The sequence below is a fragment of the Pyrus communis genome, chromosome 5, assembly GCF_963583255.1.
Source record: "Pyrus communis chromosome 5, drPyrComm1.1, whole genome shotgun sequence".
Taxonomy (NCBI): Eukaryota; Viridiplantae; Streptophyta; class Magnoliopsida; order Rosales; family Rosaceae; genus Pyrus; species Pyrus communis.
The window spans coordinates 6,188,305-6,214,697 of record NC_084807.1 but is presented as its reverse complement, the minus strand read 5'-3'; the positions used below and the strand labels follow the sequence as shown (position 1 = coordinate 6,214,697).

Here is a 26,393-nt window from a genome sequence, read left to right as displayed (position 1 = left end):
AATATGCCAATTACATCCCTAATATTATATTCGAAGTTATTATATTCAATTTTTCGTCAACTTAAGTCACTTGACACACTTTAGTGTGAAATATCGTCATTTTCTCGCCTATAAGCCCTTAACATTTTATATAGGTTGCAAATCTAATGTCTAATTTACCCTCCAAAGTTAACTTCATACACTATTTCTTTATGAAAATTACCATCTAAAGTTAACTCCATACACTATTTCTTTATGAAAAATTACCAATCTCGGGTGAACTGCCAATTTAGTCCTTGAATTATCACCTGAGTGAAAATTAAGTTAGTCGTTGAATTATAAAAATATGCCAATTACATCCCTAATATTATATTCGAAGTTACTATATTCAATTTTTGTCAATTTAAGTCATGTTATTTGCATGTGATACACATTGGAGGGTAGATTGGTAAATTTTCATAAAGAAATAGTGTATGGAGTTAACTTTATATGGTAATTTTCATAAAGAAATAGTGTATGGAGTTAATTTTGGAGGGTAAATTAGACGTTAGATTTGCAACCTATATAAAATGTTAAGGGCTTAGAGGCGAGAAAATGAAGGTATTTCACTCTAAAGTGTGTCAAGTGACTTAAGTTGAAGAAAATTTGAATAAAATAGCTTTGAATATAATAGTAGGAATGAAATTAGCAATTTTTAATGAATTTAGCGACTTATTTTACCAAAAAAATAATTCAACGACCTAATTTTCATTGAGATGATCATTTAGGGACTAAATCGACACTTCACCCTATTAGTTACTGTTGAAAATGGTAGAATTTATTTTGGCCGTGCCTTGAAGTGAAATTGTATTGTATGTTAGCTTAGAGAGGTTAGCGAACTACTACTATCTATAAATTTCTCAGCTATATTCAATTTCAACAACAATAGAAGAAAATTACCTAAGTAAAATAATGAAATATTAACAAGGTAAAGAAAAATAAAACAAGAAATATAGGAGGATGGATCAAGAGGAGTGTACCGGGCCAAGCCCAGCCAGGTTATCCATTTTTCTGTTGGGGCACCTGAAAACGCTGTCGTTTCGTTGCATCTCTAGGCGGGCCAAAAAATGAAATAGGAAATCTAAGCGCGCCATAAACCTCTTTACACCTTCCTCACTCTCCTCACACTTCGAAACCCTAGCGAGTCGGAAAACCAGGGTACGGCGTCGTTTACCCTGCAAAAACCCTGGATTTTCATCGTTTCTGCCCTAGCAATGTAAGTGTCTCTCTCTCTCTGTTTTGTCATTTTCGCTAGAAAGGTCATCTGATTTCTCGTTTGGGTAAATGGGGATTGTGCAAGATGTAAATTTGCAACTTGAGAAATGTCAAATTGGTTTTTTTGTGTGTAATTTTTGGAATGCCGTCAGGCAATGTTTGGTTGCTCAGAAAATGTAGGAAAACGAGATAACGGAAAAAGAATCCGGATTTACCTTTTGGGTTTTAGGGATATGAGAACCGTGATTGTTAGTGGTTTGTAGCATGTAGCCAGAAGCATAATTGTGGTTTTTTCTGGTGTTTATTTGTAAACAATTTCAAGGGGGTTTAATCCCGTTATCGGAATTGACTGATCGTTACAAATTTGCCTTGCCTAATCTGCGATTCTTAATTAATTGGCAAGTTTAGATTGCATAATTAATTGTCACAATTCCATAACAATGACAAATTTGATTGCTGTATAAAAAGAACGGAATGTTTTAGTGTATTTAGTGAGGGCACCTAAAAAGTTTCTATAATTAACTACAGTGGTTTCTGTAGCTTCTTTGCTCGTATTTTTGAACCTGACACAGTTAAATACGGAATCTAAAACATTTTCTTACAGTTAAACTTTAGGTAACTCAGTCCGGAAGGCAACAATTGACTGTAAACGACGAGGGTTATTCATCATCTTGGCTTTCGACTATTGATACTTTCTAGTGGAAGTTGGAACTCTCATGCAGTAGTCCCATTTTTCTTCTTTACATCTATCTCTCTCTGTGTGTGTATGGAGAAAAATATGGATCCACCATCTCCAGGCTGCACAGGTGCAGAAGCAGTACTAAGTCTCCAACCCAACTCATCAATTCCTATTACATATCACCCGCTCTTTGGTCCTCACGATGATCTGATCCTCCTCGAGGTTGATCAGAAACTTCTCCCTGATGTCCTCCACCAAAGGTGAGGGATAAATTAAACTACTTTCTGGAACTTTTGTTCTTGGGTCAGTAGAGTGTTATTTATTGTTACTTATTGGCGATTTCTTTTCTTCTCTTCTCCATTTCTCTAGAGTAACTGTTAGAGGACAGCCTGATGAAGATGCAGTCCTCTGCACGGAGTCAAAAACTTATGCAATGAAGTCCGTTGGAACTTCAAATTCTGTTTTTCTCATACCCCCATCAGGTCAATATAATACTTTTGAAAGCTCAAAGTGTTCCAATGAGAACTATCATGACCCACTATCTGTTGCTTCCATCATTAAGATTGCAACTGGTAACATGGAGCTTGTTGAAGTTGCTCCCCGACTTGACAAGCTAAGGTTGCTACTTTCCCAGAATCCTTACCGATCTGATGAGGACATAGAAATGGTGGATTTAGAAGAGATGGAGAGAACGAATGCTGGGCTGTATAGATGGAATGATCTCATCGAGAAGGTTCAAGCTAGCGATTACGAATTAAGGATTGGATTGCGGGCTCTTTCAGCAGTGGAGATAAATGGATATTGGAGAATTGTCGATGAGAAGTACATGGGCACAATTCTAAGGATGCTTTTGCACAATTCAGTGTTGAATGATTGGTCCTTATCTTTGCTTAATCAAGATGATGTTGTTAATATGTTGGAATCAGATGGCTTTCCTCGCAAACTTGCTGACCACTGCTTGCATATTTTTGGTAATAAGATGACTGAAGGTGTGATTACAAGTCGTATGTGGAAGTTGGATGAGAGAAAGGTATGTGTGCATTTTGCAAGAGAAATCTTGAGAGATGGGAAGAGGAAGATGAAGAAGTTCATGGAGGAATGGGTTTGTAAGGTTCCCGAAGGGATGGCAGCCAGTTTTGACATATTGGAAGGTGAAGTTTTGATAGAGAAGCTTGGAGCTGAGACATGGATTCGAGCCTTCAGTGTTTCATCTCTACCCTACAATCCTGCAGAGCGATTCTCCATCCTTTTTAAGGAGCGTGCAAAATGGGAGTGGAAGGATCTACAGCCCTTTATCAGGTTGGTTTGTATTTCTTGTGATCGTCCTTTTTCCTTTTCTGGTGTATTCCTGTTTTTGAGACTTTGATCAAAAGTAATTTACATTTTCCTTGTCTGAATCTACTTCTTAGGGACTTGAATGTGCCAGGCCTTTCTGCGGAAGGTTTGCTTCTCAAATACACTAGAAGAACACAACCAACTGCTGATGCAGAACCAGTCTTCAGCGCGAGATAGGATTAGCGTATCTGTTAGTTGGCGTTTCTGTGGTACTAGTAGTGTCATGTGTCAGCGTGTGTGCACTTGTGAATTGGCTATATTGTTAACAAATCAAGTAATGTCCTCTACATAATATCGTTCAATGCACTCTAATGAAAAACCTATTCGATTTTGTTCGGAGACTGCGATAAACATTCAGAGGTGCATCACTCCCCGTCCTTTTGCAAGGCGGCCAACACCAACAGTGTCTCCCTCCATTTCCACCTTCGCAACCTGCAAGTCCTGCACAAACAGGCTGCATCTCTGGCCGCCAGCGCCTCAGCCAGCAGCGGTGGGGAGACTCCCATATGTTTCTTCAACATTAGCAGCCACAAAATCCCCCTTTTCATTTCAGACCACCACCCCAGCTCCTCCCACCTCCCGCAGTTCATCCCAATTAAGTTTAGGTCCATGAAGCATATGATTCAATATCCCAATAGATAAGGTGTTGAGTCTAGATTCTCTTTTCCACTCCACCATCTTTACTCATGCATGAAGGTGTTTGGATGTAAATATTTTCCTTGACAACAATCTATGATGTTGATACACAAAATCAGTGAGATTTTGGAACAACGTAAAGTGTCGAGTTTGTGACATTCGCTCGATTGCCCTGGTCACCTAGTAAGGGTAATATGTAAAGAGATACAGATAGGGAAGCAAACACAAGATGTAGGTGGTTCACCCTAAGTTTGGCTACGTCCACAGGGTAGAGACGTTCTTATTAATAGTGAAGGGTTTACACAATACATAGGTTCAAGCATAATCATCATTAGTGAGTTCTAATGACGGGTTTAAGTACAATAATGATATTCATTATTAAATGTAGGAGAATGATCTTCTTTTATAGTTGAGGAGAGTCTCTAGCTTCCTTCCGCAGTCAATGTGGGACTTTAGGAACTTTGTTCTAACGTTAACACGTGTCGTATTGTGATTGGCCTCTTGGGTGGAGGGAAATTCTTGTGCTTCGGCAGGGGTGCCTTAGCATGAACGCTTCAATAGATTCTTGAAGGTATGAAGGTGATCAGTGTTTGATAGTTTCGGGATTGATGAAGTACGGTACAAACATATGACAAAATAAATTGGAGCCCAAGAGTTCATCTTGTGTTTTCTTGGTTTATAATGCACAACATATTGGCTACAGATGTTAGACCCTGTGATAAAGTGTGTATATCAAGACATGTGGTGTTTCATCATGCATCCTCTTTTCCTTCCTCCAAACTCATGTATGATTTCAGAGTTAGTGACCTGTTGAATCTTATGACCAGTTTGTAAGGGATTCCACCATCGATAACGAACAACCCGACTTAGACTTGTATTTGGGGGAGAAAATCTTGCTTAGGGCTCAAAATTTTGATATTTTGTTGGGATGGATGACAAATGGGATTGAATATCCAATTTGACATTAGATAGTGTGAGACATTTTGACTATTCCTGCATCCACATTGGCTTCAAAGTCTACATTTGGCAATAGTATAAGATTATCAACTCACATCGTAGTTAGCTTCATTCAAGCACAGTGGAGTCTCACATGTGTGCTCGAGACTGTTTGTAGAGTCAGATGCGAAGAATGCTTACTGTAAAATTTCATGTATTTATAGGGATAGGATTCAGGGATATATTTTGACACCTATTTTGAAGGGTCCACTTTGTAATGTAATTCAACAATTTGAACCATTTATATTTTAGTTCATCATTCATGGATCATTTTTGCAATATATATATATTAGACAAATAAAAAATCATTAAGACATTCATTCATGATAAAGAAAATGGACGAATACAGTTTTACAAAGAAACATTAAATTTAACCCAACAATCTCTGCATAGCTTTGGAAAAGATAGACGAGTGGATCGTTAAAATACATTACAAATTGGGCTTTACAAAAACGTGAGTCAAAGTGTTTATCAAAAACATGTGTCCCCGTATCTTATATGTATATATACGTTTTTGTGAGGCTTACTCTGTAATGTATTTCAACGATTTAATTGTCTATCTTTTATGACTTACCTCAAAAATTACCCAATCTGAAACTCGTTTTCCAATTCATTCACTTCAAATGAATATCTTAGTGGTTTTAGATTTGTCCAAGTTTTTGCAATGATGATCTATAAATGATGTATTAAAATATAGACAGTTCGAATCGGTGAAATATATTATGAAGTGAGCCTGCAAAATGGATGTCACAATGTGTGTCAAAAGAGAGTGTCCATGAATCCTAAATCATATATATAGGGAATTATTATTAGTATTTCAAAAATCTCATTTGGCACTCTAAACTTTCTATAATTAGAAAGAAAAATACACTTGTGAGGAATGTCAAATGAGATTTTTGGAGTGCTAATAACAATTATATATATATATATATATATATTTTCATAATTTACCCGCTTAGCCTAATTTTTATTTTTATTGTGGAATTAGATTATGTGAACTCTAGAGTTAGTAGTATTTGACTTTTCTTGTTAAACTTGTAATATTTTATTACACAAGCATTTTAGATCAATTTTCATTAGATTAGGCTTTATATACTTAGTATTAGTATCGAAGTTTGAGATGTTAAAGATCCAAGTGTAAATGGATGTGGTTCAACAAAAGTCAAGTTATTTTATGCATATGTATTTCACTTTTAAATTTCTATGCATTATGATTAGTAAAACACACACATGAGTTGGTCTGACACCTTTTATGCTGAAGTGATTTTTTCACCATTGTTCCTTTCACATTGTATTTGCACTCGACAAGTGTCCTTGTGTTTTGTACTTCAGCTAATCCAAAAGGAAAGATCTTCTTGTTTTAAAAGGTGCTGTAGGTGCTTTTTGGCCTACGTTTGGAACTTTATTTTCAAAGAATGTTTCTGTTTTTCCTCTCCAACATAAACCTTAGAAGCAGCTCCATATAATAGGTTTAGATATTGAACTTGTTGTGTTATCCTGATGTGAACCTTATTTTCACTAGTGAATTGGATTCTCTGGAGTCCCTGGTTTTTTTAACCTAGCTAGGGTTTTTCCGAGCAAAAAGTTGTTTTGTATATTTCAATCAACTTGCCTGCGTATATTATTGTTTATGCTACTTGCTATTATTACGTGATATGATAAGTGAATAAGTTTTTGTGCATGAATACATGTTATTAAAATTGAACTGGGTAGAGTTTGACTAGTTGAGATTTCTAGTCATTTAAGTTTATATCTTGCAACTGTGTTTTCTATTAGTAACAAACTTATAACTTGTTGACCAGCTCGTCTAAGTAGTCTACAATTTTTAATTTTTTTGTTGCAAGAATATTCTGCCTTGTACCATTTTCATATTCAAACTCTTCTACTAGTGTTAAAGATTTCCCGTTAAATAAATTTTTTTTTTTTAACTTTTTGGTTATTGTTGATTAGTTGGGAAACTAAGTCACTTTGTACATTTCTTGTCACTTTGTACATTTCTTTTAAGTCATAAGATTTTGTTTGCCAAACTATTAGAGTGTTCGAAGGTTTAGTTTTGGATATTTATTGTAGGGTAATCTAAATTTAGAGTTTTGAATTATCTAGTATTCAAGTGAATGATTACCTTGAGTTTTTGGAAGCTTGAAGTGTAGAATTATGCCCACAAAGTCACTCATTTGATGAATTACTTTTGGAACTTATCATGTTAAACTCTTGTTTAGTTTAATGCAAGGACATGGTTTATTGTTAATCACTATTTAAAGTATTATGTGTTTAATCAATAATAGAATCCAATGAATGTAATCAACCTAAGTTAGAAGTGATATAAGTGTTAAACCAACGAGATCTTTCTCTTACGTTCATTTCTAAAATGTTCTAACCATAGGATTATCAATTGGGCATTGACAATTCACTAACACTAGTATATGTTAGTCAACTCAAATGGAAGTATGACTAATCTCAAGGCCGTTAGTGTTCGGACACTAAGACAAACAAATAGGTGCTCCAAAGGTTGTTGAGGTACACTGAACAACGATCAACAAACATACATGTCAGGTAAGAACTCATTGGTTACAATAATAAAAAGTAGTCATTCGACCTAAGACATCACAGTTGTCCTGTGGGTATGTCTTTGATCATTTGACAATGTAACAAGACCATGCATTACCTTGGGCAAGTTCCTAGCATTGTTGCAATCGTTTATTTACTCAAAGAGACATGCATATGTGAGGGTACAATAAGGGATATCTAACATTCCATAGTGGAAGGAGAATACTATAAAATATATTTAGGAGTCTTTGGCTAAAACATATGAATATGATTTAGGAAGTATGTTCCAAATCATATTAAATAGAATCATATAAAGAAGTATCACATTGGATAGTAGACATGTAATAGAACTGTCAACCAAACAATTTGATCAAGAGTATAGAATTAGAGAAGAACCACATTACATTATAGTTGTAACTTAATAGGTTCTCCAACAACTTCTATTTAGCTTAGGAAGCCATAACATACAACCAGGTGTCACTCAAGGTTTGTGTAAGCCCCGAAGATTAGCTATCACTAATCTCATCAAAGAGAGAATTGAAAGGAAGTTTTAATTCACAATCGATTAGTAAGATTTATAATTGTCCACTGCCTCGCTAATTGAAACCTAATGGATCGTACACCATGTAAGGATAAGTATGAAGATTTATAATTGAGATGGATAAGATCAATTAAATAGTTTTTTGAGGCCCAATGGCATTTGGTCCATGATGCCCATTAAGCTTAAGTTGTATGTCAACTTAAACCAAATGTGACACAAACCCAATGACTAGAGAAAACCGGCCATAGAGAGAGAGAGAGAGAGAGAGAGAGAGAGAGAGAGAGAGAGAGAGAGAGAGAGAGAGAGAGAGAGAGAGAGAGAGAGAGAGAGAGAGAGAGAGAGAGCTTAATTACATTCACATCACTCAATTTTGAGCGGCTACAAAAGGGGTGTTAATGTGTTATAACTAAACCCTCATTAGGGTTGTTAGAAGAAGAGAAACTTAGAGGTGCTTCATCTCCTCTTTCTCCCTTAAACAGCTGGCAATTAGAGCAAGTTTTACTAGCATCAAAACTTCTTATAAGCCTTCCATCTTGCTTCACATCTCTATCTTGATGTGGTGGAGACTTAGAGGTACCATCTCTTTGGTGCTTGGAGAATCTTTTCATCAAATCCTCAAGAAGCAAAGGAGAAAGGAAGGAGCAAAGGCCCAAGGATTCAGAGAGGCAAATCCATGGAGTCTTGGAAGAAGATTGAAGAGCCTTAAATGGCTGATAACCTTGTGAACACAAGGATAAGCTTCAAAGGTATGAAGGCTCAAACTTTCTTCTTTCACTTTGATGAAAAGAGTCTTGGTTCACCACTCACTTGGCCTTGAATTTCATGGGAAAAATTTGTTTTGAGTTCATGCTTTACTTTAATTATTATTTATATGCATGTGTTGCTCAAATAATCTCTACATAGTCAAATTATTTTCTCCACCAACTTTGTAATCATATAAAGTTTGATTTATTTTAATCTTAGACTAGATGTTTTTAATTGAAAACTTGCTTGAATTTAGGAGAAATGTATGTTGAAAAACGGTTATAAATAAATAATTACGGTTATCCAACTGCCATAATCGATGACCGTCTTTAGCCATTTATCTCCACAAATTCATTTGGGCTCTCATAGAGGCCGGATCTCTATCATCTTCATCCCAAAAGCCCCACTACACCCACTTTTCATTTTTCATTTTGGAGCCGTACGTTCATTTTGGCGGGAAAATCACAGATCAGCAGAAAGCGAAATCCAAAACCCCCAAATCTCCAATCGCACTCCGAGAACTGAACCAGCAGACCAGGAACTGGAAAAGCTACCACACCATTGCTCCAATGGCTCCGAGAAAGAAACCCATTTCTTCCAACACGACGTCGTCTAAGAAATCCAACTCGAAAGCTCAGCCGCAGCCCTCCAAGTTCGGCATCCAACATTTTTTTGAGCGCCACACCCAGAACTCTCAGAAACCCAAAGAGGTCGCCGCTTCTTCCCCTCATCAGAACCCTAAAACCCTAGCCGCCACCGTCTCTCCCACCGTTGCTCCAGTACATTCGGTTCCAAAGATCCGAAAGCCTGCTCAGATTGATGCGGGCAATGCGGTTTTAGCTTTGGTGAATGATGAAATTCAGTCGATATCGGAATTGGGGAATAAGAATAGCATGCCGAAGTACACGCCGCCGGAGAATTTGATGGCGGCCGGAGTTGATGGTGATAAAGAGAATGTTGACGATGAGGCCTCGCCGGAGATTTCAAAGTCCAAGTCTTTAAAGCGCTTCAAGTTTTCACCTGGAATGGTAAATTCTTAGCTTCAATTTTTCACAGAAATAATTTTATTTTCATTTTGTATTGTTTCTTATTGAAAGATAATTTCTTTATGCTACAATTGATGGAAATGCTTGTGTTTTACTTGTGAAACTTTGAGCAATGCTGATTTTATGGTATTTATTTGTGTAATTTGATTTTGGGAGTTTCGATACGGTTATAGTTGATTAAGCAGAGCCAAGATGACGGAGGTGATGAGGTAACATGGAGGATATCTCCGGTAAATGAAAGACTCCAAGCTGTTTCAAAACGCATGCCGGAGATTATTAGAGTGTTGGCTGACTCTTCAAGGCTTGAATCTTTAAGGATTAATCAGTGCTCGCAAAACAAGGCATGTTTATTTTTTAGTTTTCTCTTCATTTCCTTCTTTTTGTTTGTATTGTTGTCAGTGATTAATCAATGATAAATGTACAGACTTCTCCTGTTAAAGCTGTAACGGTTGAGAAGTGGATTCCCTCACCGACACCGAATACTTCTGATAGATCGTTGGTATCCCTGAATAGGGTTGGTGTAAAAAGAGTTAAACTAGATCAGGATATGGATAGTAATGGAGCTTTTTCAGGTATAGATAGTAGGCAGAGTCCATTCCGAACTCCACCTTCTCTACCGTACTGTCATGATAAGGTAATTGTGCTTTCAAACTGACCCAGCGTAATTATTTATGATGTTGTCTGAACTTTTAAATTCACGGAAATGGTGAAAGCAAGAAACAAGAAGAAGAAATTTGTTCTGCTGTTTTGTTTGCATCGGTCTTTTCCTATTCAATCTTTTCTCTGTCTGTACATTACAATCAACAGATAAAAAGAACATTCTTTGATATCCTTTTTCCGTCTGCTAAGTAGAGGGTGTGGAATCATCTTTTTCTGATTGACGCTGTAACTGCAATGCAGCTTGCTAATGGTGTTGCATGTAATGGAGTTTCAGATCAGCCGGGGTTGAGGCAGCATAAAAAGGTTTGGATCAATAAAATTATCTACTTGACCAAGTTTGGACCATGCTATCATACTTAGATAAAAAGCAATTAATCACTTAATTTTCTAATCTGCAAGTTCGCTTGGACTTGACCTGTGTGGCTGGTATGTGTCAATTTTATCTTCTTCAAGCCGTGGTGTTAATTAGAAATTCTTTTGGCATATTTTTCTATTCTATTAGGCATTGCTTGAACTCTTAGATCAAGTGGAAGATGTTATTTCTGTTGAAGATTCAGTGTCTAGTGATGCGGAGGAATCTCCATTTCAAGTTGAAGATAAAAAAAGCAAGAGAATGCCCATCAGTTTGGATCACACAGTAAAAAGAGTAGAGACAGCTCTAACAGGAAGGGTTCTTCGGAAATCTTCCTATTGTAGTTTTCTTGTATTGGAGGTATGGATTACGAGTTTAGTTTCTCTTTGAGAAAGAATAGTGAATTTCTTTAAAATTGGTTAGCAACTTTTTTTGTTTTTGCTTTCTGCTATAGGTATCTGAGAAATGTGGAGATGCTGATTCATCTGGTGATCAATGCCTGTTTAAGGTTTCTAGTAAGCAAAATCTTAAATTATTACTTTTGTTCTATAGATTAGTAATGCTAATATAGATTATCCCATTGATTTGCAGGTTATAAGGTTACTAAATGAGCAAAGCGGAGAAGAGCGCTCTGTATATTTACGAGATGAGTGGTAAATTCAGGTTTTTCTTGTTTTGTAGCAGTTTAATACTTTATTGGTTCTTCGGAAATTATTTTCCGGTAATGTGGCATAATACAACAATTTCTTACAAGTATTATTTAGAGTGGTTATTTTTCTCCACAATAGAAATGCACATTCTATGCGATTTCAGCTTGTTCCTGCTTGATAGGGAACTTTTTTTTAGTTCTAACTAATTCCGCAAGATGGCTCTTCATGGTTTTTCGTGGCCTCATCTTTATAGCCATTTCCACCCCTATTATTTGTGACTTGACTGTGATTAGAATTCTTCTGTAAATCTAAGGCACCAAGGTTCAGATTCTTGCTTGATTTATTGATCATCGGAGGGTCGAACTTGTAATAATGTTAAGTGGAGGAGGCCTTACATTTGTTTAAATATATTTGTATATTATCTGCAATGGATTTTTGTCCGCATTGCCCAATTACTGTCTGGATGTTTTGAGAAGGCAAGGTTGAGTTGGGTGATCCTGGCCTCTTGTGTATTTATTATTTGAGAAGCATTTTGCTCTTTTATTTTTTGGATTTTGGGTGGGTGGGGGTGGAAGAAGGCAAAAACTTTATGTGTGTTGGCTGTAATTTGGGTGGTTTGACTATAGAAAATTGGTACAATTATTGAAGATAGGCTAGGGGATGAGGTGTCATCTTTATGATCCTTAGTATCCTCCCTTTTTAGGAACATTCCTTATAATATTCTTCATCTCGATTGCATGCAGGAGCTGTGAGTTAATCTTAGTTTTGACCATTTGCAGTCAAAGTTTGTATTTTAATTTGGATGTAATAGGCTACGTTTGTGTATTTTTGGCCTAGATTGTGGACCTCTGGTGAGATTAAATTATTTAAATTTACCATAATATCTTTGTTTTCTTCATTAAATATTAGTGTCTTAGAGATTCGTACATTTGGAGTGAAATTGAATGCTCTTGGTTTGCCAACAAGACTAGTACATTAAAATTCAAATTCTTCTTGATTTCAAAATATGATTTTTAATAATGTCGCTCTCCTATTCTCCATTATTTTCTCAGGTTGTACAGTGTCATTGCTCCTGGAGATTCTGTCAATGTTATTGGCGAATTTGATAACCAAGGACAGTGTCATGTGGATCGTCACAATAATTTTATAATTGTTCATCCAGATGTTTTGGTGTCTGGAACTAGGGTACTACTTCCTGCTTGTTCATTTATCCTTTACATGTTGTTGACATTGTTTTTGTTATGATTTCTCTGATATTTTGTCATTAGTTTTGTAGTTATTGTTGCCCTACTTGATCCTAATAATTTGAAACACTTTTAGGTTACAGCTAGCTTCATTTGCCCTAGGCGAACTGTCCTGGATGAAAGGCTAAAATCCAATGAGCATTCAACTGCAGCACTAAGTGGTACAATATTGCATCGAGTTTTTGAGGTATCAAAACCACTTTATGACCTTGTAAACTTTTTAATGTATATGGATAGTGTCATGCATCTTTTTCCCATGAAATAATTTGTAATAATTGCTCATCTATATCGTGTAAAATTTCTTTGTTTCTGTAGGCTGGACTTATGAAGGAGATACCTACAGTAACTTTCTTGGAGGAACGCACAAGAACGGTGCTCCAGAAAAACCTTGAGAACTTGTATGCTTGTGGAGGTTAGAATTTTTTAGATTTTACTTTGAAATAATTTCTGATTTCTATGTCATCATCATTCAGGTTAGTTTGAGTGGGACTAGTTTTCCTAACATTTCATTGGTCAGTTTTATGGATCTTAGTCAAGCTTCTCTTCCCTTTCATGTGGATTTTGCAGTGAACGAAAATGATATGTACAAAACATTGATTGAGGCTGTCCCCACAATATTGAATTGGGTTAACCTCTTCAAAAATTCCCAGGTGCGGCCATTTTGTTTATATTGATTTTTTTTTTCTTTCTATTTTCACAATTCAGGTGAAGAATTGTTTGACATTTTGCACCTTAAAGCAACAGTAGAGAGTAGGGCTATATTCTGAGGCTAATGGTATTGTGGCAGGGTTCAAAAGCTCCTTCTGTTGATTTTGGATCTGACATTGGCGTCAAAAAGGTCAAATTATCTGAGGCAAGGCATCACACTTGGTCTATTTGTAGATAATTGGTTGTTCTATGTTATATATTTTTTGCATCCGTAGATATGTTTTCATTGTATCTACCTGTTTAAAGATCATTTACATGGGATTCATGCGCCATACCCAATCTGGAAGCCTGCATGAATCGGTAGCTTTGTGAGTTTGAAAGTTGACTGGTTTTCCTATTACTGCAAAGTATTTTTCATTGCATGCACCCTCCTGAGTTTGAAAATTGTCTTCTTATACTGTAAAATATTTTCCTTGCAAGTAAATGCATCTATATGATGATGGGCGTTCAAATGTTTTCTTCTATATGTATCTGCCGGTCGAAGGCATACATGGTTAGATGAAGTTTGTGTTTGTAAACATGGTCCTAGTTTTCAATTGTATGTTATGTGCTATTCCGTAAGTCACATGTACTCATTTCAGGAACAACAATAGGTCATCTGTGAACTATGTCTATTCTGTAGGTAATTGATATTGAGGAGATGGCCTGGGCTCCAAAATATGGTCTGAAAGGCCAGATTGATGCTTCTGTCAGAGTGAAAGTTGAATCTAACAGTGGTGAATCTCATGAAAAGGTCATGCCCTTAGAGTTCAAAAGTGGGAAAGTACCAAAGGGCCAGGCAAGAATAATGTCTTTACTAGTTCGCTTAAACTTGTCTAGAATGATATTAAACTTGAGTCATGTTTGTCATTGTATTAACTTATGTTGCTTAAAGTTTCTCTTTTGAATTTTGGGTCATGGTTGTTATATGTGCAGTCGTCTATGGAGCATAGTGCCCAAGTGATCTTATACACTCTCCTCATGTCGGACAGGTACTTATAGTTTTATTCATCTCTATTTTTTTGGTTTCCACAGGGTCCAGGCCTTTGTACAAGTCAATATTGATATCTTTTGAGAAAACTTTATTTAATTTGCTATGCTTCTCTTGTATTCAGGTACCAGAAGCATGTCGATACTGGTCTCCTATGTTATCTGCAGTCAGATCAGACACAGGTAGTACGGAATGCACCTGCATCATGTATTTATGTAGTCTTAAATGAATTTATCTTAATAAAATAAATTAAACAGGGGATTGTTGCTAGAAGATCTGACCTGGTTGGTCTAATCATGCGACGTAATGAACTTGCAAATGATATCCTCAAGGCATCACAAACACAAGTACTGCCCCCAATGTTACAGGTATGACGGTTGTTGTAGTATGAACAAATTTTTTTTTCGGAGAACTCTTTACTGGGCAGATATTTTAGATTCTTTCTGTTTTTGTTCTTGTTCGTGCTGTAGTGTCGGAGCATTTGCGGAAGTTGCCGCCATCTAAATGTTTGTACTGTCTATCACAAGGTATTTTCTATTTATTCTTGTAATGTTCTGTCAAAGCGTGGATAGTCATTACTAACTAGAAGAGCAAACAAATTGTTACTTCATAAATTGTTCAAGTTTGGCTCATATTCATTAATTTGAATTTTGAGCTAAAGCCAATATTTATTTCTTCTGATCTTATTTATCTTCAGCTTGTAATCTTGCGGCCCTGTGTTTGTGTGTGTGTGTGTGTGTGTGTGTGTGTGTGTGTGTGTGTGTGTATTAGTTTCTCTTTGGTTTAATTGACAAAAGAACTGATGATTAATGAGATTCTTTCAAACTTTTGCCTACTCTTGTCAGCAGAAATGCAACATTGATTTCACTTTTGATTGGGACTCTTAAAAGCACTTTCCAAAAAGAATAGAAACATGGTGGTTTACTACCTACTTCAAAAGGAAAGTGATATTCACACACCCATTTTTACTCCCACACACCCTTGTTAGTCTTTGGCCATTGATCTTCTTCAATTCATTAGATCCAACAGCCAAAAATTGAGAAGGCTGTGTGAGAAGTAAAAATGGGTGTGTGGATAGCACTACCCTTCTTTTTTCTCAGTTTCCTATAAGATTTCAGTTACTATGTACTTGATTATTCAAAATCTTAATATACTGCCTAACGCAAACAATCTGTAGATCAATTTTGTCGTGTGATATTTACATGACTGATTAGTAACCCTAACTATATTTCTTAGTATTATTTGAATCCTTGAAATCTCCATGTCATCAGTAAGTTGTTGCAACCTTTCCTGTTGACTTTTTTGCACCCCCTGCCTGCCATTGACAATATTACAATTATTTTGTTCTTTAGGCTTCTCAGGAAATTGATTGATGGAGAACCTTAGTTCTACTTTGTTTCAGTGCTACCCTTGACAATCATTAACATAACCAATCTTCAATGTTGATGGGAATGGACACTATTTTAATCCCGTTGCCATCGAGAAATTCCTGCAACGCTTTCTATATCACATCAGCTATAAGCTACTAAGAATAAGTAAATATAGCCTTCATTCAGTTTGCAAGTCCTTCAAAAGATTGTAAATAGAAAGATCACTGGATCTAGCTTCCTTTGATTGGAATTTACAATTACTAACGCCAACCCTTGCAACATATGACCGAGGGACATGTCCGATTTTACAGAGTTTCCACATCCCTCATGACCCATTAAAATATTAAGTTTAAAACTAGGTTTCCCATGAAAAAAGTTGCAGTCACACAGGAAACCTCAATATAAGCAAGATATTCATTACTATAATACTATTCATACTTTAAGAAGTGTTATATCATTATTCATTACTATAATTCTATTCATACTTTAAGAAGTGTTATATCATTGGTCATCACCTTTAATTCCACAGGTACATGGTGGAAGCACAGAGAGCAGCGGATTGGCAGATTTGTTTGATTCAAATACTCAGTACCTAACAAATGCTCATGGTGTTTTCCTAAGGCTGTGGGATGGGTTGATTGATCTGGAAGCTAAAGAGATGCAGGTGCAATTTTGAAGTCACTGGTTGCAAAGTGTATAAATGTCTAACTCCTAAGTTTAGTTTATTTGATATGCTAACAACTTTTCTCTTGTTTGAAAATTTATCTGTTTCAGCTTGTAAAGAATGAAATTTGGCGGTCGCATAGCTCCAATAGTGATTATGCCACTGGTTGCCTTTCTTTTATTGTTCTTGATGGTGATTCTCGATGTTCGGCATCCGGAAAAGATAGCAGATTTGTTTATCGTTTTCTGCGTAAGAATTTTCCTTCTCTCAATGGGAGGACATCTGATATAGATTTTTCAAGCGCCAGTTCTTCAAGAAAAGATATAGACTGTACACTGAAATGTGGTGACTTTGTGGTACGTTTTACTTTCATAATGTGGTTTTTGGTAGTTCACATGAAAGCTGATTGTTTGTACTAGTTTAACATAAAACTCTTACAGTAGCTGTGGATTTTATGTACTCGAAGTTGTTTCCATGGAAGACTTACTAAAGAACATGTAATGTTCATGATTCATTAATCAAGAATCTTTTTCTCTATGACTTGTACATTTTTTATTCATGACTGTTTATTGCTTTATGGATTTAGATATGTAAGATGTTCAGATATTTTGTTAAGATGTCCAGGGTAAGTAGTTACGCGTGATTGTGTTTTATGGTAACCTGTTCTTTTGATATTTGATAAACATAACAACAATTATTGGGTATTGACTTGAGACATAATAAATATTAACGATGTTACAACAAAACTTCTAGCTATGAAATCAACCTGATACGTTTCATATGTTTGTGTGTTTCTTGGTACACATGCAGCCACTTCTTGTAAATCTATCACTGTCTAATATATACTTCAACAAAAAGGAAAATTCGAAGCCTCTTCTGCCCTCATTTCCTTCTCTCGCCCAGTCTCTGGAGTTTTTTTATTTTAGAAACAAAAAAAAAATCAAATATAAGTTGGAAACAAAACTATCAAACAGTAATAAGAATCTTTTTGAAATTTATGCCTGTTTGAATTCTTTTTCTTTCTTGGATGGAATTTCTTGTTGTGCAGAATAATATTGCAATACTTGTTTAGCTTTCCAGTCATTCCCTAAGAACCTAATCAAGTTAATAAAGTAATCTATTAATTATATTAATTCATGTTTTGGTCTTCTCAAGAAGTTGCACTTGTGCATGCATGCATGCTTTTTATATATGCAAGTTAGTTGTTGTGAGTGTGATTTTGTTTCCCCTGGTACGCTTTTTCTTTTATCCTCGCTAACAATTTATTAATCACTGGTTATTGGTTTTTTGTTTAGATACTTAGCAGCGAATCTGGTAATTTACCTGTTGCAAGTGGGATCATAACGGATATAAGTCAATCTCATGTTTCTGTAAGGATAATATCTGCCATGTTTCCTGTTCATCTGTACTACTGTAAGCTCAAATCTGGCGTTTTAGTGCTTACCTGACCTTTAAGCGGATGTGCTAATATAGCTGACGAATGCTACAGTGGAAAATCTTAACTTACTGATCAAATCAATTTTGTAAATTCTAATATTTTCTGCAAAACTCTAGGTTTCTTTCTCTAAGCACTTACGACTTCCTTGGAGCAATCCTTCTTCAGAGGCAAGTGATCTCCTTCAGGAGGTCTGGCGTGTTGACAAAGATGATTTTGTGACATCATTTTCAGTTATGAGGTAACACACTCCTGAACCTTTCTGAGAAATTTCCATATCCAAACTTTTAGAATACTTCTCTGACCCTGTCTAAGTTCATGCTTTTGTTGCTGAAGGTTTAACCTTGTTCAACTTTTTCTTCAAAGTACACAAGCTGCTCACCTTAGAAAGATGATTGTTGACCTAGAAGTGAGTTTTAGTGAATTGTTTTCTATCAAATTAACCATCTTTTGCTAATTCTAACTCGCTTTTTTGTTGTTCTACATGTGTGGATTCTTTTTAGGCTCCTAGGTTTGACAATGGGTCTCCACTAAGCCAGGATCCAGCAATATCCTATGTCTGGTCCCAGAGAAATTTAAATGATGATCAGCGTCGAGCCATTCTCAAGGTTTTCTATACGGTTATCTTTTTTCCATAATACTTATGATGTCTTCCCGCAGAAAGTCTGTACCCAGAGGCTAAATTTGTTTGACACTAATCTTTCAGTTATCTATTGAATGTGGACATTTACTAATTCAACAAATATCCAGATACTTACAGCAAAGGACTACGCTCTTATACTAGGAATGCCTGGAACGGGCAAGACATCCACCATGGTGCATGCTGTGAAAGCTCTGTTGATTAGAGGTTCATCCATTTTGCTTACGTCCTACACAAACTCCGCTGTTGATAATCTACTTGTCAAATTAAAGGCTGAGGTCATATCTCTATTTCACATCCATTGATAAGCATATTCTTTCTATTATTAGTATTATTATTATTTGTTCTTGTTCATAGCAAATTTTTTCCACCATTCAATCTAATGGGCAGCAGTTACCATTCACCATTGGGCACAAAGTTGATGTCTCTTTTCGTTCTATATTTGTGGGTGTATAGTTTACCCATTTTTGAGGTGCATATCTTCTGTGAAACACTCCTTTGGGTTTTTTTGTATTGAATTTAAAGCATGGCAGGATATTGATTTTATACGAATTGGAAGACATGAAGCTGTGCATGAAGAAATTCGAGGCCATTGCTTCTCAGGTCAGATTTTAAACTATTGAGAGAATTTTCTTCAGTATCTCACTTAATTCTCAACATATTAACGGTGGTTTCTGTGACAGAGATGAACATTCAAACTGTGGAAGGCATTAAGTTAATATTAGACCAAGTCAAGGTGGTTGCCGTTACATGCTTGGGGATCACCAGCCCCTTGCTTTCCAATAAGAGATTTGATGTATGCATCATGGATGAAGCTGGACAGACCACCCTTCCAGTACGTACACTTTCTGATGGATATCTTGACCTGCAGTTATTGCTTATGTAACTAGAGGCAGATGTATATTAAGCTATACCATGGAGAAAGTTAGCAAATATGTCGTGAAGACCAAAATGTAGTACTTAATGATTTGGTAGTTAATTCACTGTCAGTGGTTAAGTTGAACTCATCGAATTATCTTTCCCTGATGTTATGTCATGTTGCAAGTATAGATTTATAATAAAGTAAAAAATCTATCTAATGTTGTTTTGTGTGTTAATTAGTAGGAATTGCGTTTAGATGGGTTGAATTTATACTCTCTTTTAGGATTTTGTTTAGCTTTAAATGAAAGTTGAAGTCACTTGTTTATTCAGAACCTTATCAAAGGCAGTGGATTCATGAGCAATTTTCTGTTGTAACAGGTATCTCTTGGGCCTCTGATGTTTGCTTCAAAGTTTGTCCTGGTTGGCGATCATTATCAATTACCTCCTCTGGTCAAGGTGTATATCACTGCATGCCTGTAGGGTTCTAATTGGTTGTCACGCTCTGAACTGTGGCTTAATGAAATGCCCTATGCTTTTTTATTTCCAGAGTACGGAGGCTCGAGAAAATGGAATGGGGGTAAGCTTGTTTTGCAGGCTTTCAGAAGCGCATCCTCAGGCAATTTCAGCCTTGCAAAGCCAGGTTATTATATTCATTTGCTATTGTATATAAATTTTGGCACTCTTCTGTAGAAGTGATATTTACCGAACTGTTTGCATCCAGTACCGTATGTGTCGAGGCATTATGGAACTGTCAAATGCCTTGATTTATGGTGATCGATTGCGTTGTGGCTCTCCTGAAATAGAAAATGCCAAACTCAAGGTTTCAAGTTCAATATCTCATTCATTTTGGATACAGGAGGTGAGAGCAATTTTCAAGGGAATCCCATATTTCTATTGAAATGTATAAGTTTATTCATGATGTGCACTTGCATAAAGAAGTATACCTATATCCTTGTTTGTTCTACTCATAAGCGGTAGTAGTAGATACATTTGATAACAAAATTCTCATTCAGTTTATAGCACCTTTCTTCCGGATAAATCCATACAGGTTATCTTCCGTGTCATGTTGTGGGCATTGGAAACTATTGATATATCATGTAAAAGAATTATGACTTGATGTTCATTACAACCGGTTAGCATGTTTAAAAATTAGATTGTGCTTAGGGAAAACCGATTTCCAATTTGGTTGAATTCATGATGATATGATTTTGTCACAGATTGGATTCAAGTGAATTGTTTCACATTTTATGGCTTGTCGAAAACTTGTGCAATGAAATTGTGGTTTTGTTCAAACTTTGATGCATTTTTCATGTGTTTTAAAACTTGGTTGCAGGTTATAAACCCAAGCAAGCCAGTTATATTTATTAATACAGGTTTGTTGAAGTACTATTATCTGTTTTACATAATCTGTTCTTCTATATAAGCAGTGTTGGTTGTTTAATATAATCACTTTTCGGAATGTAGATTCTTTACCTGCTTTTGAGGCAAAGGATCACAAGATTGTGAGTAACCCGACAGAAGCTAACATAATTGTACAGGTTAGATCTTCGCTTGAATATATATATACATAACGCAATCATCCTTTTTCCCCAAGAAAATATTTTTCTGATCTAATGCAAACCGTTGAAGTAGCTTGTTTTAGCTAAATAAAAATTTCATTTTGCTTTTAGGTTGTGGAGGGACTAGTCAAGAGTGGAATAAAGGGGGAAGATATTGGTGTCATTACCCCATATAACTCCCAGGCTGAGATCATCCGGCTTGCCCTCAGCCGCCTGACCTCTGTCGAGATACATACCATTGACAAATACCAGGTCTGGGTGAAGGATTTCATTTTCTATGCCGATGTTATTGTTTTCTTTGTCTAACTATTCATATCTTTGAAAGCAGAAGGATGACATGGTTATATCTAATTTCAATTGTCCTTGTTTTTTATCCAGGGAAGAGACAAGGATTGTATACTAGTGTCCTTCGTTAGGTCAACGGAAAATCCCACGAATTGCTCCTCCTCGCTGCTTGGAGACTGGCATAGGATTAATGTAGCTCTCACTCGTGCCAAGGTAAGAATCACATGAGTTTGGCCTTCTCATTCGATCATGTTCCGATGTGAATTTGGAGATTTTCTTAAGTTTTCGTAGTGACCAAACTGAGTAACATGTTTTTCGTTTGATTTTGGTTTGCTTCTGTAGAAAAAGTTGGTAATGGTTGGATCGTGCAAAACCCTATCGAATGTTGTGCTGTTGAAGCTTCTTATCGAGCAAGTTGAACAACAGTCGGGCATCTTAAATGTATCGAACAAGGATATTAAGTTTAAAGGAGAGTTAAAGAGATGCTCTCAGGCTCAGGCAAGATAGATGATTGATTAGTGGCTGTACATATGCTGCTGATGTATCTGTAGTAAGCTTGAAAGTTGTAGAAACATCACTCTCTCTCTCTCTGAGGCATTTTTTCAAGATTTAGAATTATAGGCCACTCGACGCCTCCATGATTGCTCAAACCGCCACTTAACGCCTCCATGTTTGCTCAAACCGCCCGTGAATATGCTCGGAAACCACCTCTAAATTCTAAAAACTTGGGGTAAAGCCCTGGTATTTCTCTCCAGCATCGGCACAAAAATGATCATGTCAAATCTCTTGTCGTGTTCTAGTCACGTACATTACACATCCCTCAAGCACAACATTCTCATTTGAAATCTTAAGCTGCAAATTCTTTAATTTTACTCTTTCCCTCGGACTCTTCAATGCAACAGGGTCCCTCTCTTACCCATGTGCGAGTGAGTGACTGAGTCTATAGCATAATTCTAAACTAAAAGTAGCCAACGAGGTTGGCTTTGTTGGTAAGGTCACTATCTTGTTTGTCGCCCCACCCAGGTTTGAGTCTTGCTGCCAGCAATCTTTGTTGATGCGCAATCTGAAAATTCTTACGTAAATCCATTCATGTGACAACTGGCAGTTAGGTGCCACGCGTAAGTCATTCCAGCTCGAGGTTGTGAGTATACCCTGGCATTGGTGGTGAGAGTAATCAATCTTCCCCTAAACTTTTAAGGTTTTTTTTTAAAAAAAAAATGCAAAATAAAAGTGGAAGTGGAGTGGATTCTGAGTTCGAGTCTTCCTTTCCCCATCACTTGTATCAGTGGTGGAGTGCATCCGATCTCCTAAGCTATCATTTTACTTTATACAAATGATATTCTAAGTTGCAGAGAGGAAAATTCAAACGCAGGTGCATAAAGAGAGCATATCTCCTAGACCCACGTATGCCCCAACCATCACTTAGAAGTCAAATTTTACAAGGCAAACACAGATGAAGAGTATTTGACTATGAAGACAATACGATGTAACTGGAGGGGCACACCTATCATAAGGCAAATACAGATGACGTCTTTTATGTCTCCAACAGTTTCTTTCACTTGCAATTCTCCAAAATTCAGGTGAATTTCAGTTACAAAATCTATCTTCATTCTCCACACAAGCACAATAGTAGTGAAAACAATCATAGAGGCACTGATCCGTAAAATACGACTTCAGCTGGGCCTGTCATGTAGATGTGATTGTTCTCCTCTCTCCACTCAATCTGCAATGGCCCCCCCGGTAGATCAACCGTGCAGTTCTATGTCCAAAAGATAAGCATACAAAAAGATGAGCAAAGAGGAAAGCAAGTAAAAAAACTAGGCTAACGATTTAACGATAGAGCAAGAGGTTAAAAAAAGAAGAAATTTTGTGATTTAGTAATTTGATTGAAATGACATGGATAGAGACAGACAACATTCACTTCTCAACAAATTATATCCGTACTTAAGTATTATTAAAGTTGGGAAGGAAAATGTTGCACACTAAACTTTCCTCACATTATCTTTACAAAATCATGTGGCTTTTGCATGGAGGGTACTGCTTATAGTTATGGGCAGCTTATCACGCTTCTGAAATTGACCAACGTAATGTGACAATGTAACACATAGTGATGTGGATTCATAAGATTACTGAAACTATAAGTATAGTATGTATAGCATTACTCTTCTGTCTTAAAATTCAACACTAAAAACTGATAGACGAAAGGGGAATAGTTTCATTTTCATGTGAAATAGATAAACCATCTATATTAATTTTTTTTTTTTTTTAATATATCCAACATAAGAAAAGAAGAAAGCCAAAACTTACTCGCTCAGCACGACCCTCAAGAACTGCGGCAACCACTACAGCACAAGCTCCAGTTCCGCAAGCAAGTGTTGCTCCTATAATGCAAAATAATTATACTTCCCATTAAAACAAACTCAAATGGATTCGATATCAGATTACAGTATAATAACTTCTTTTGGTTGCAGCAGAACTAACCTGCTCCACGCTCCCAAACACGCATCTTTAGGTGCGAACGAGTGAAAACTTGCACAAATTCTGCCCATCAGAATCAAATCAGAGTTGTGAATACAAAATATGCTTAAGAATAATTACAAAATTTGAGACTTTAACGTTCACGAGACAGGAACAAAGGATCAAACAAGTTTGACTGAACAAATAATTTATTAACTGTATTTCAATATGCTAAGTGAGAGTGAGACAGAAGCTTGAAGCATCCATTACCATATTTGGATAGATATTTTATCACATAATTTCTTTACAAATTTGAGGCATTTCAGACCACAGAAGTTCTGAGTAGTGTTTCCAATAAATATACCAATCTAATTTTGTAAATTCAAAAAAAAAATGTGTCACACAAATTTTTGAGTACATCCTTTTCAACTTATATCTCAAAATGGCCACCACCAGTAAGAAATATACCAACAATTTTAAACTGAAAGATCAGAAATTTCAAAGTTCAAAGTAATGCACTGTCAAAAGGTGTAAGCAATGGACAATCACCAAAGAAGAAAAAACCCATGATCTGTAGCATGTAAACTGTGGTCTTACACAAACAATATGCCAACTCTAACTGCTTCCAGAAACAAAAGCATGCCCGTAGACAAATAAATTCTAACCTGTGTTAGTTCGTGCTGGAAACACCTCATGATTCTCAAACTTGGGGCCAATTTCAGCCAACTTCAATTCATCAACCTTCAAATTCTGTTCAATTCCAACAAAAAGCAACAAGTCACAGGCAGAAATGACGGATATTGCTGGGGGTAGTCCTTCTAGGAAAGTTTCAATGATTTGAAAAGGACGTCATATGCTGGACTGGAAGAAACTATTAATCAATTATAAACAAAAAATTGGCTTTATTACGCCCAGATTAGGTCATTCATTTGAGCAGAGTGAATATCTCTCAAATTATTCCAGCAATACCTGGCCTCCTTCTGTACCAAAAGTTATGCAATGAGGATTTCCCATACTAACACAGGTTACATTCCAGGTTACTCCATCCACATTCAGACCCAACTTAACGACGGATTGATCTTTGTTTGCAGGCAGTCTTGTAGGTACGTCTGAAGCCTTAAGAATTGGTTCCCCCATATCAACTTTAACCTGTAATTCTTAATGTCTGCTAAAGTGAAGATGAACATCCAATATATAACGCATGACGGAGCACCAGAGCAACAATGGACATTGTTACAATATTTCATAAGTCACATCACATGCTTTGCAAAATGTTTGACGTGCTCAAAGCATCTCAATCTGAAATAGTTTATTTGAACTGAAACATAATACAAACAAGAATTTACCTTCCCATCTTCTTGAATTTCCGGAACAATTAGACCAGCACCAGTATGTACCTTAAAGCTGCAATTGTTCACACAGACTGTTGTTTTCAGAAATTTACACACCTATCACTTATCAGTGCAAGACTGAATAGATGTTTATCAGTATATGGAACCAGCTTTACCATACCTATGCCGTCCCTGCAAATTCTCGAGCTCGGCAATGAATCTGGCAAAACACCGGACTCCATTACCACACATCTACAAAACACAATTTAATATCCAATTTCACAAGTTTGAAACACGAATACTACCATTCAATACAATGCAGCAATCAACTATCCACATAAAATTTAAAGCGTAGAAAACACAAATTTTCGGGAAATACAAGTCACCTCGGGCTCGCTTCCATCAGAATTGTATATCCTCATTGTATAATCAGTGCCGTTGATGCCCGGCAGCGCGAAGATCACTCCGTCGGCGCCAATCCCAAAGTTCCGATCACACAGCTTCGCCGCCTGCTCCGGACTGATTTTAGGCTCCGAAGAATCTCTGTTATCAACCTATCACTCACAAAACCAAAAAGAAAACTCAAAATCCAAACAGCGTATCGATAACATCTAACCATAACTTCTTCTCAGCTAATTAAGTTGAAGATTTTGAAAAAAAAATTCCAACATTTCAGAGAAATTGAATACCAGGATAAAGTCGTTGCCGAGGCCGTGGTACTTGACGAAGTGGAGGAATCCGGATTCTATGCGGTCGAGAAAGAAGGCGGGGGAGGCCTTCTCGACGGATTCCACGCTCATGGAACATGATACCGCCGACACGCGAAGACTAGTAGCTCGCGGCGAGGCAGCTGCATGGAAAGAGTTGAGCTTTAGAATCGGAGAAGAAGGTCGAAGAGAGGCGGTGAAGAATGTGAGGGAGCGGCGAGTTGGGGAGGTGAGGTGCAGTGAGATGGTGGCGGCTATGGCTCCCATGACTCGGTGGTCGGCGCAGACGCTGTAAACGGAACTAGATGTTTGTTGTTTGCTTGCTGTTGGGTCGTAGGGCAATGTGTTCAATTCAACGTATGCATGAAGAAAGTTAATGGTCCCAAATTTCTAAACCAAAGTGGCCCTAGGTTGTCAAGCCGCGTAGGTCTGAATTCTGTCTGGGCTATATATTAAACTAAACATACACTTCTTTTGAAAATTTGATCAAGCATTTTTCTAAAATTTTAGTTATTAATTTCAGTTTTTCACACAAGTTTATTTTGTTTAGAATTTTAGTTTTTCACGACTTTTCCTAGACATTTCGTTTTTTCCCCCCCTCTCATCCCTATATTTATGCATTTATTATCTTGTACATATTTTTTATTGTTTGTTATAATTTTACTTCTTTTTTTTGTGAATATAGTAGAATATTTATAAATAAAAAAATATCAGATTTTATTATTTAGAATACCCAACACATA

At 36.6% G+C, this 26,393-nt stretch overlaps 3 protein-coding genes across 4 annotated transcripts; 2 read left to right on the top strand and 1 right to left on the bottom strand.

The window, feature by feature from the left end:
• The first annotated feature begins 1,113 nt into the window (after positions 1-1,113).
• Positions 1,114-3,554, top strand: LOC137735335 (uncharacterized). Its single transcript, XM_068474755.1, has 4 exons — positions 1,114-1,234; positions 1,838-2,172; positions 2,282-3,211; positions 3,322-3,554. Exons 2-4 carry the CDS (start codon positions 2,000-2,002, stop codon positions 3,422-3,424), a joined length of 1,206 nt encoding a protein of 401 aa, XP_068330856.1. The 5' UTR covers positions 1,114-1,234; positions 1,838-1,999; the 3' UTR covers positions 3,425-3,554.
• A 5,606-nt stretch (positions 3,555-9,160) lies between these two features.
• LOC137735404 (DNA replication ATP-dependent helicase/nuclease JHS1) lies at positions 9,161-21,781 on the top strand. Its single transcript, XM_068474830.1, has 34 exons — positions 9,161-9,739; positions 9,931-10,098; positions 10,182-10,391; positions 10,658-10,720; positions 10,920-11,129; positions 11,224-11,277; positions 11,361-11,422; positions 12,472-12,604; positions 12,740-12,850; positions 12,979-13,075; positions 13,231-13,313; positions 13,451-13,516; positions 13,994-14,149; positions 14,287-14,342; positions 14,466-14,523; positions 14,599-14,709; positions 14,812-14,868; positions 16,241-16,375; positions 16,486-16,731; positions 17,671-17,745; positions 17,930-18,051; positions 18,147-18,219; positions 18,314-18,418; positions 18,561-18,728; positions 18,984-19,053; positions 19,134-19,285; positions 19,690-19,767; positions 19,859-19,951; positions 20,033-20,170; positions 20,645-20,684; positions 20,776-20,849; positions 20,982-21,122; positions 21,249-21,368; positions 21,498-21,781. Exons 1-34 carry the CDS (start codon positions 9,281-9,283, stop codon positions 21,660-21,662), a joined length of 4,149 nt encoding a protein of 1,382 aa, XP_068330931.1. The 5' UTR covers positions 9,161-9,280; the 3' UTR covers positions 21,663-21,781.
• Positions 21,782-22,573: 792 nt separating this feature from the next.
• LOC137734772 (diaminopimelate epimerase, chloroplastic-like) lies at positions 22,574-26,061 on the bottom strand. Of its 2 annotated transcripts, XM_068474057.1 has the most exons (9): positions 25,633-26,061; positions 25,330-25,497; positions 25,125-25,195; positions 24,959-25,016; positions 24,582-24,761; positions 24,278-24,362; positions 23,637-23,696; positions 23,463-23,536; positions 22,574-22,914 (listed from the first exon to the last, which is right to left on the bottom strand). In XM_068474057.1, exons 1-9 carry the CDS (start codon positions 25,915-25,917, stop codon positions 22,798-22,800), a joined length of 1,098 nt encoding a protein of 365 aa, XP_068330158.1. In that variant the 5' UTR covers positions 25,918-26,061; the 3' UTR covers positions 22,574-22,797. The 2 variants fall into 2 exon arrangements, with proteins under 2 accessions (XP_068330158.1, XP_068330159.1); XM_068474058.1 differs by lacking the exon at positions 24,582-24,761.
• Positions 26,062-26,393: the final 332 nt, after the last annotated feature.

Excerpts from the sequence above, each read along its gene's own strand:
- LOC137735335 (XM_068474755.1), top strand. The coding sequence starts at position 2,000 with ATGGAGAAAAATATGGATCCACCATCTCCAGGCTGCACAGGTGCAGAA. Across the intron at positions 2,173-2,281 it reads CCTGATGTCCTCCACCAAAG|AGTAACTGTTAGAGGACAGC; the intron begins GTGAGGGATAAA and ends CCATTTCTCTAG. Across the intron at positions 3,212-3,321 it reads GATCTACAGCCCTTTATCAG|GGACTTGAATGTGCCAGGCC; the intron begins GTTGGTTTGTAT and ends TCTACTTCTTAG.
- LOC137735404 (XM_068474830.1), top strand. The coding sequence starts at position 9,281 with ATGGCTCCGAGAAAGAAACCCATTTCTTCCAACACGACGTCGTCTAAG. Across the intron at positions 10,721-10,919 it reads GGTTGAGGCAGCATAAAAAG|GCATTGCTTGAACTCTTAGA; the intron begins GTTTGGATCAAT and ends CTATTCTATTAG. Across the intron at positions 14,150-14,286 it reads GGAAAGTACCAAAGGGCCAG|TCGTCTATGGAGCATAGTGC; the intron begins GCAAGAATAATG and ends TTATATGTGCAG.
- LOC137734772 (XM_068474057.1), bottom strand. The coding sequence starts at position 25,917 with ATGGGAGCCATAGCCGCCACCATCTCACTGCACCTCACCTCCCCAACT. Across the intron at positions 25,017-25,124 it reads AATTTGCAGGGACGGCATAG|CTTTAAGGTACATACTGGTG; the intron begins GTATGGTAAAGC and ends GAACAATTGCAG. Across the intron at positions 23,697-24,277 it reads TCCAGCACGAACTAACACAG|AATTTGTGCAAGTTTTCACT; the intron begins GTTAGAATTTAT and ends TCTGATGGGCAG.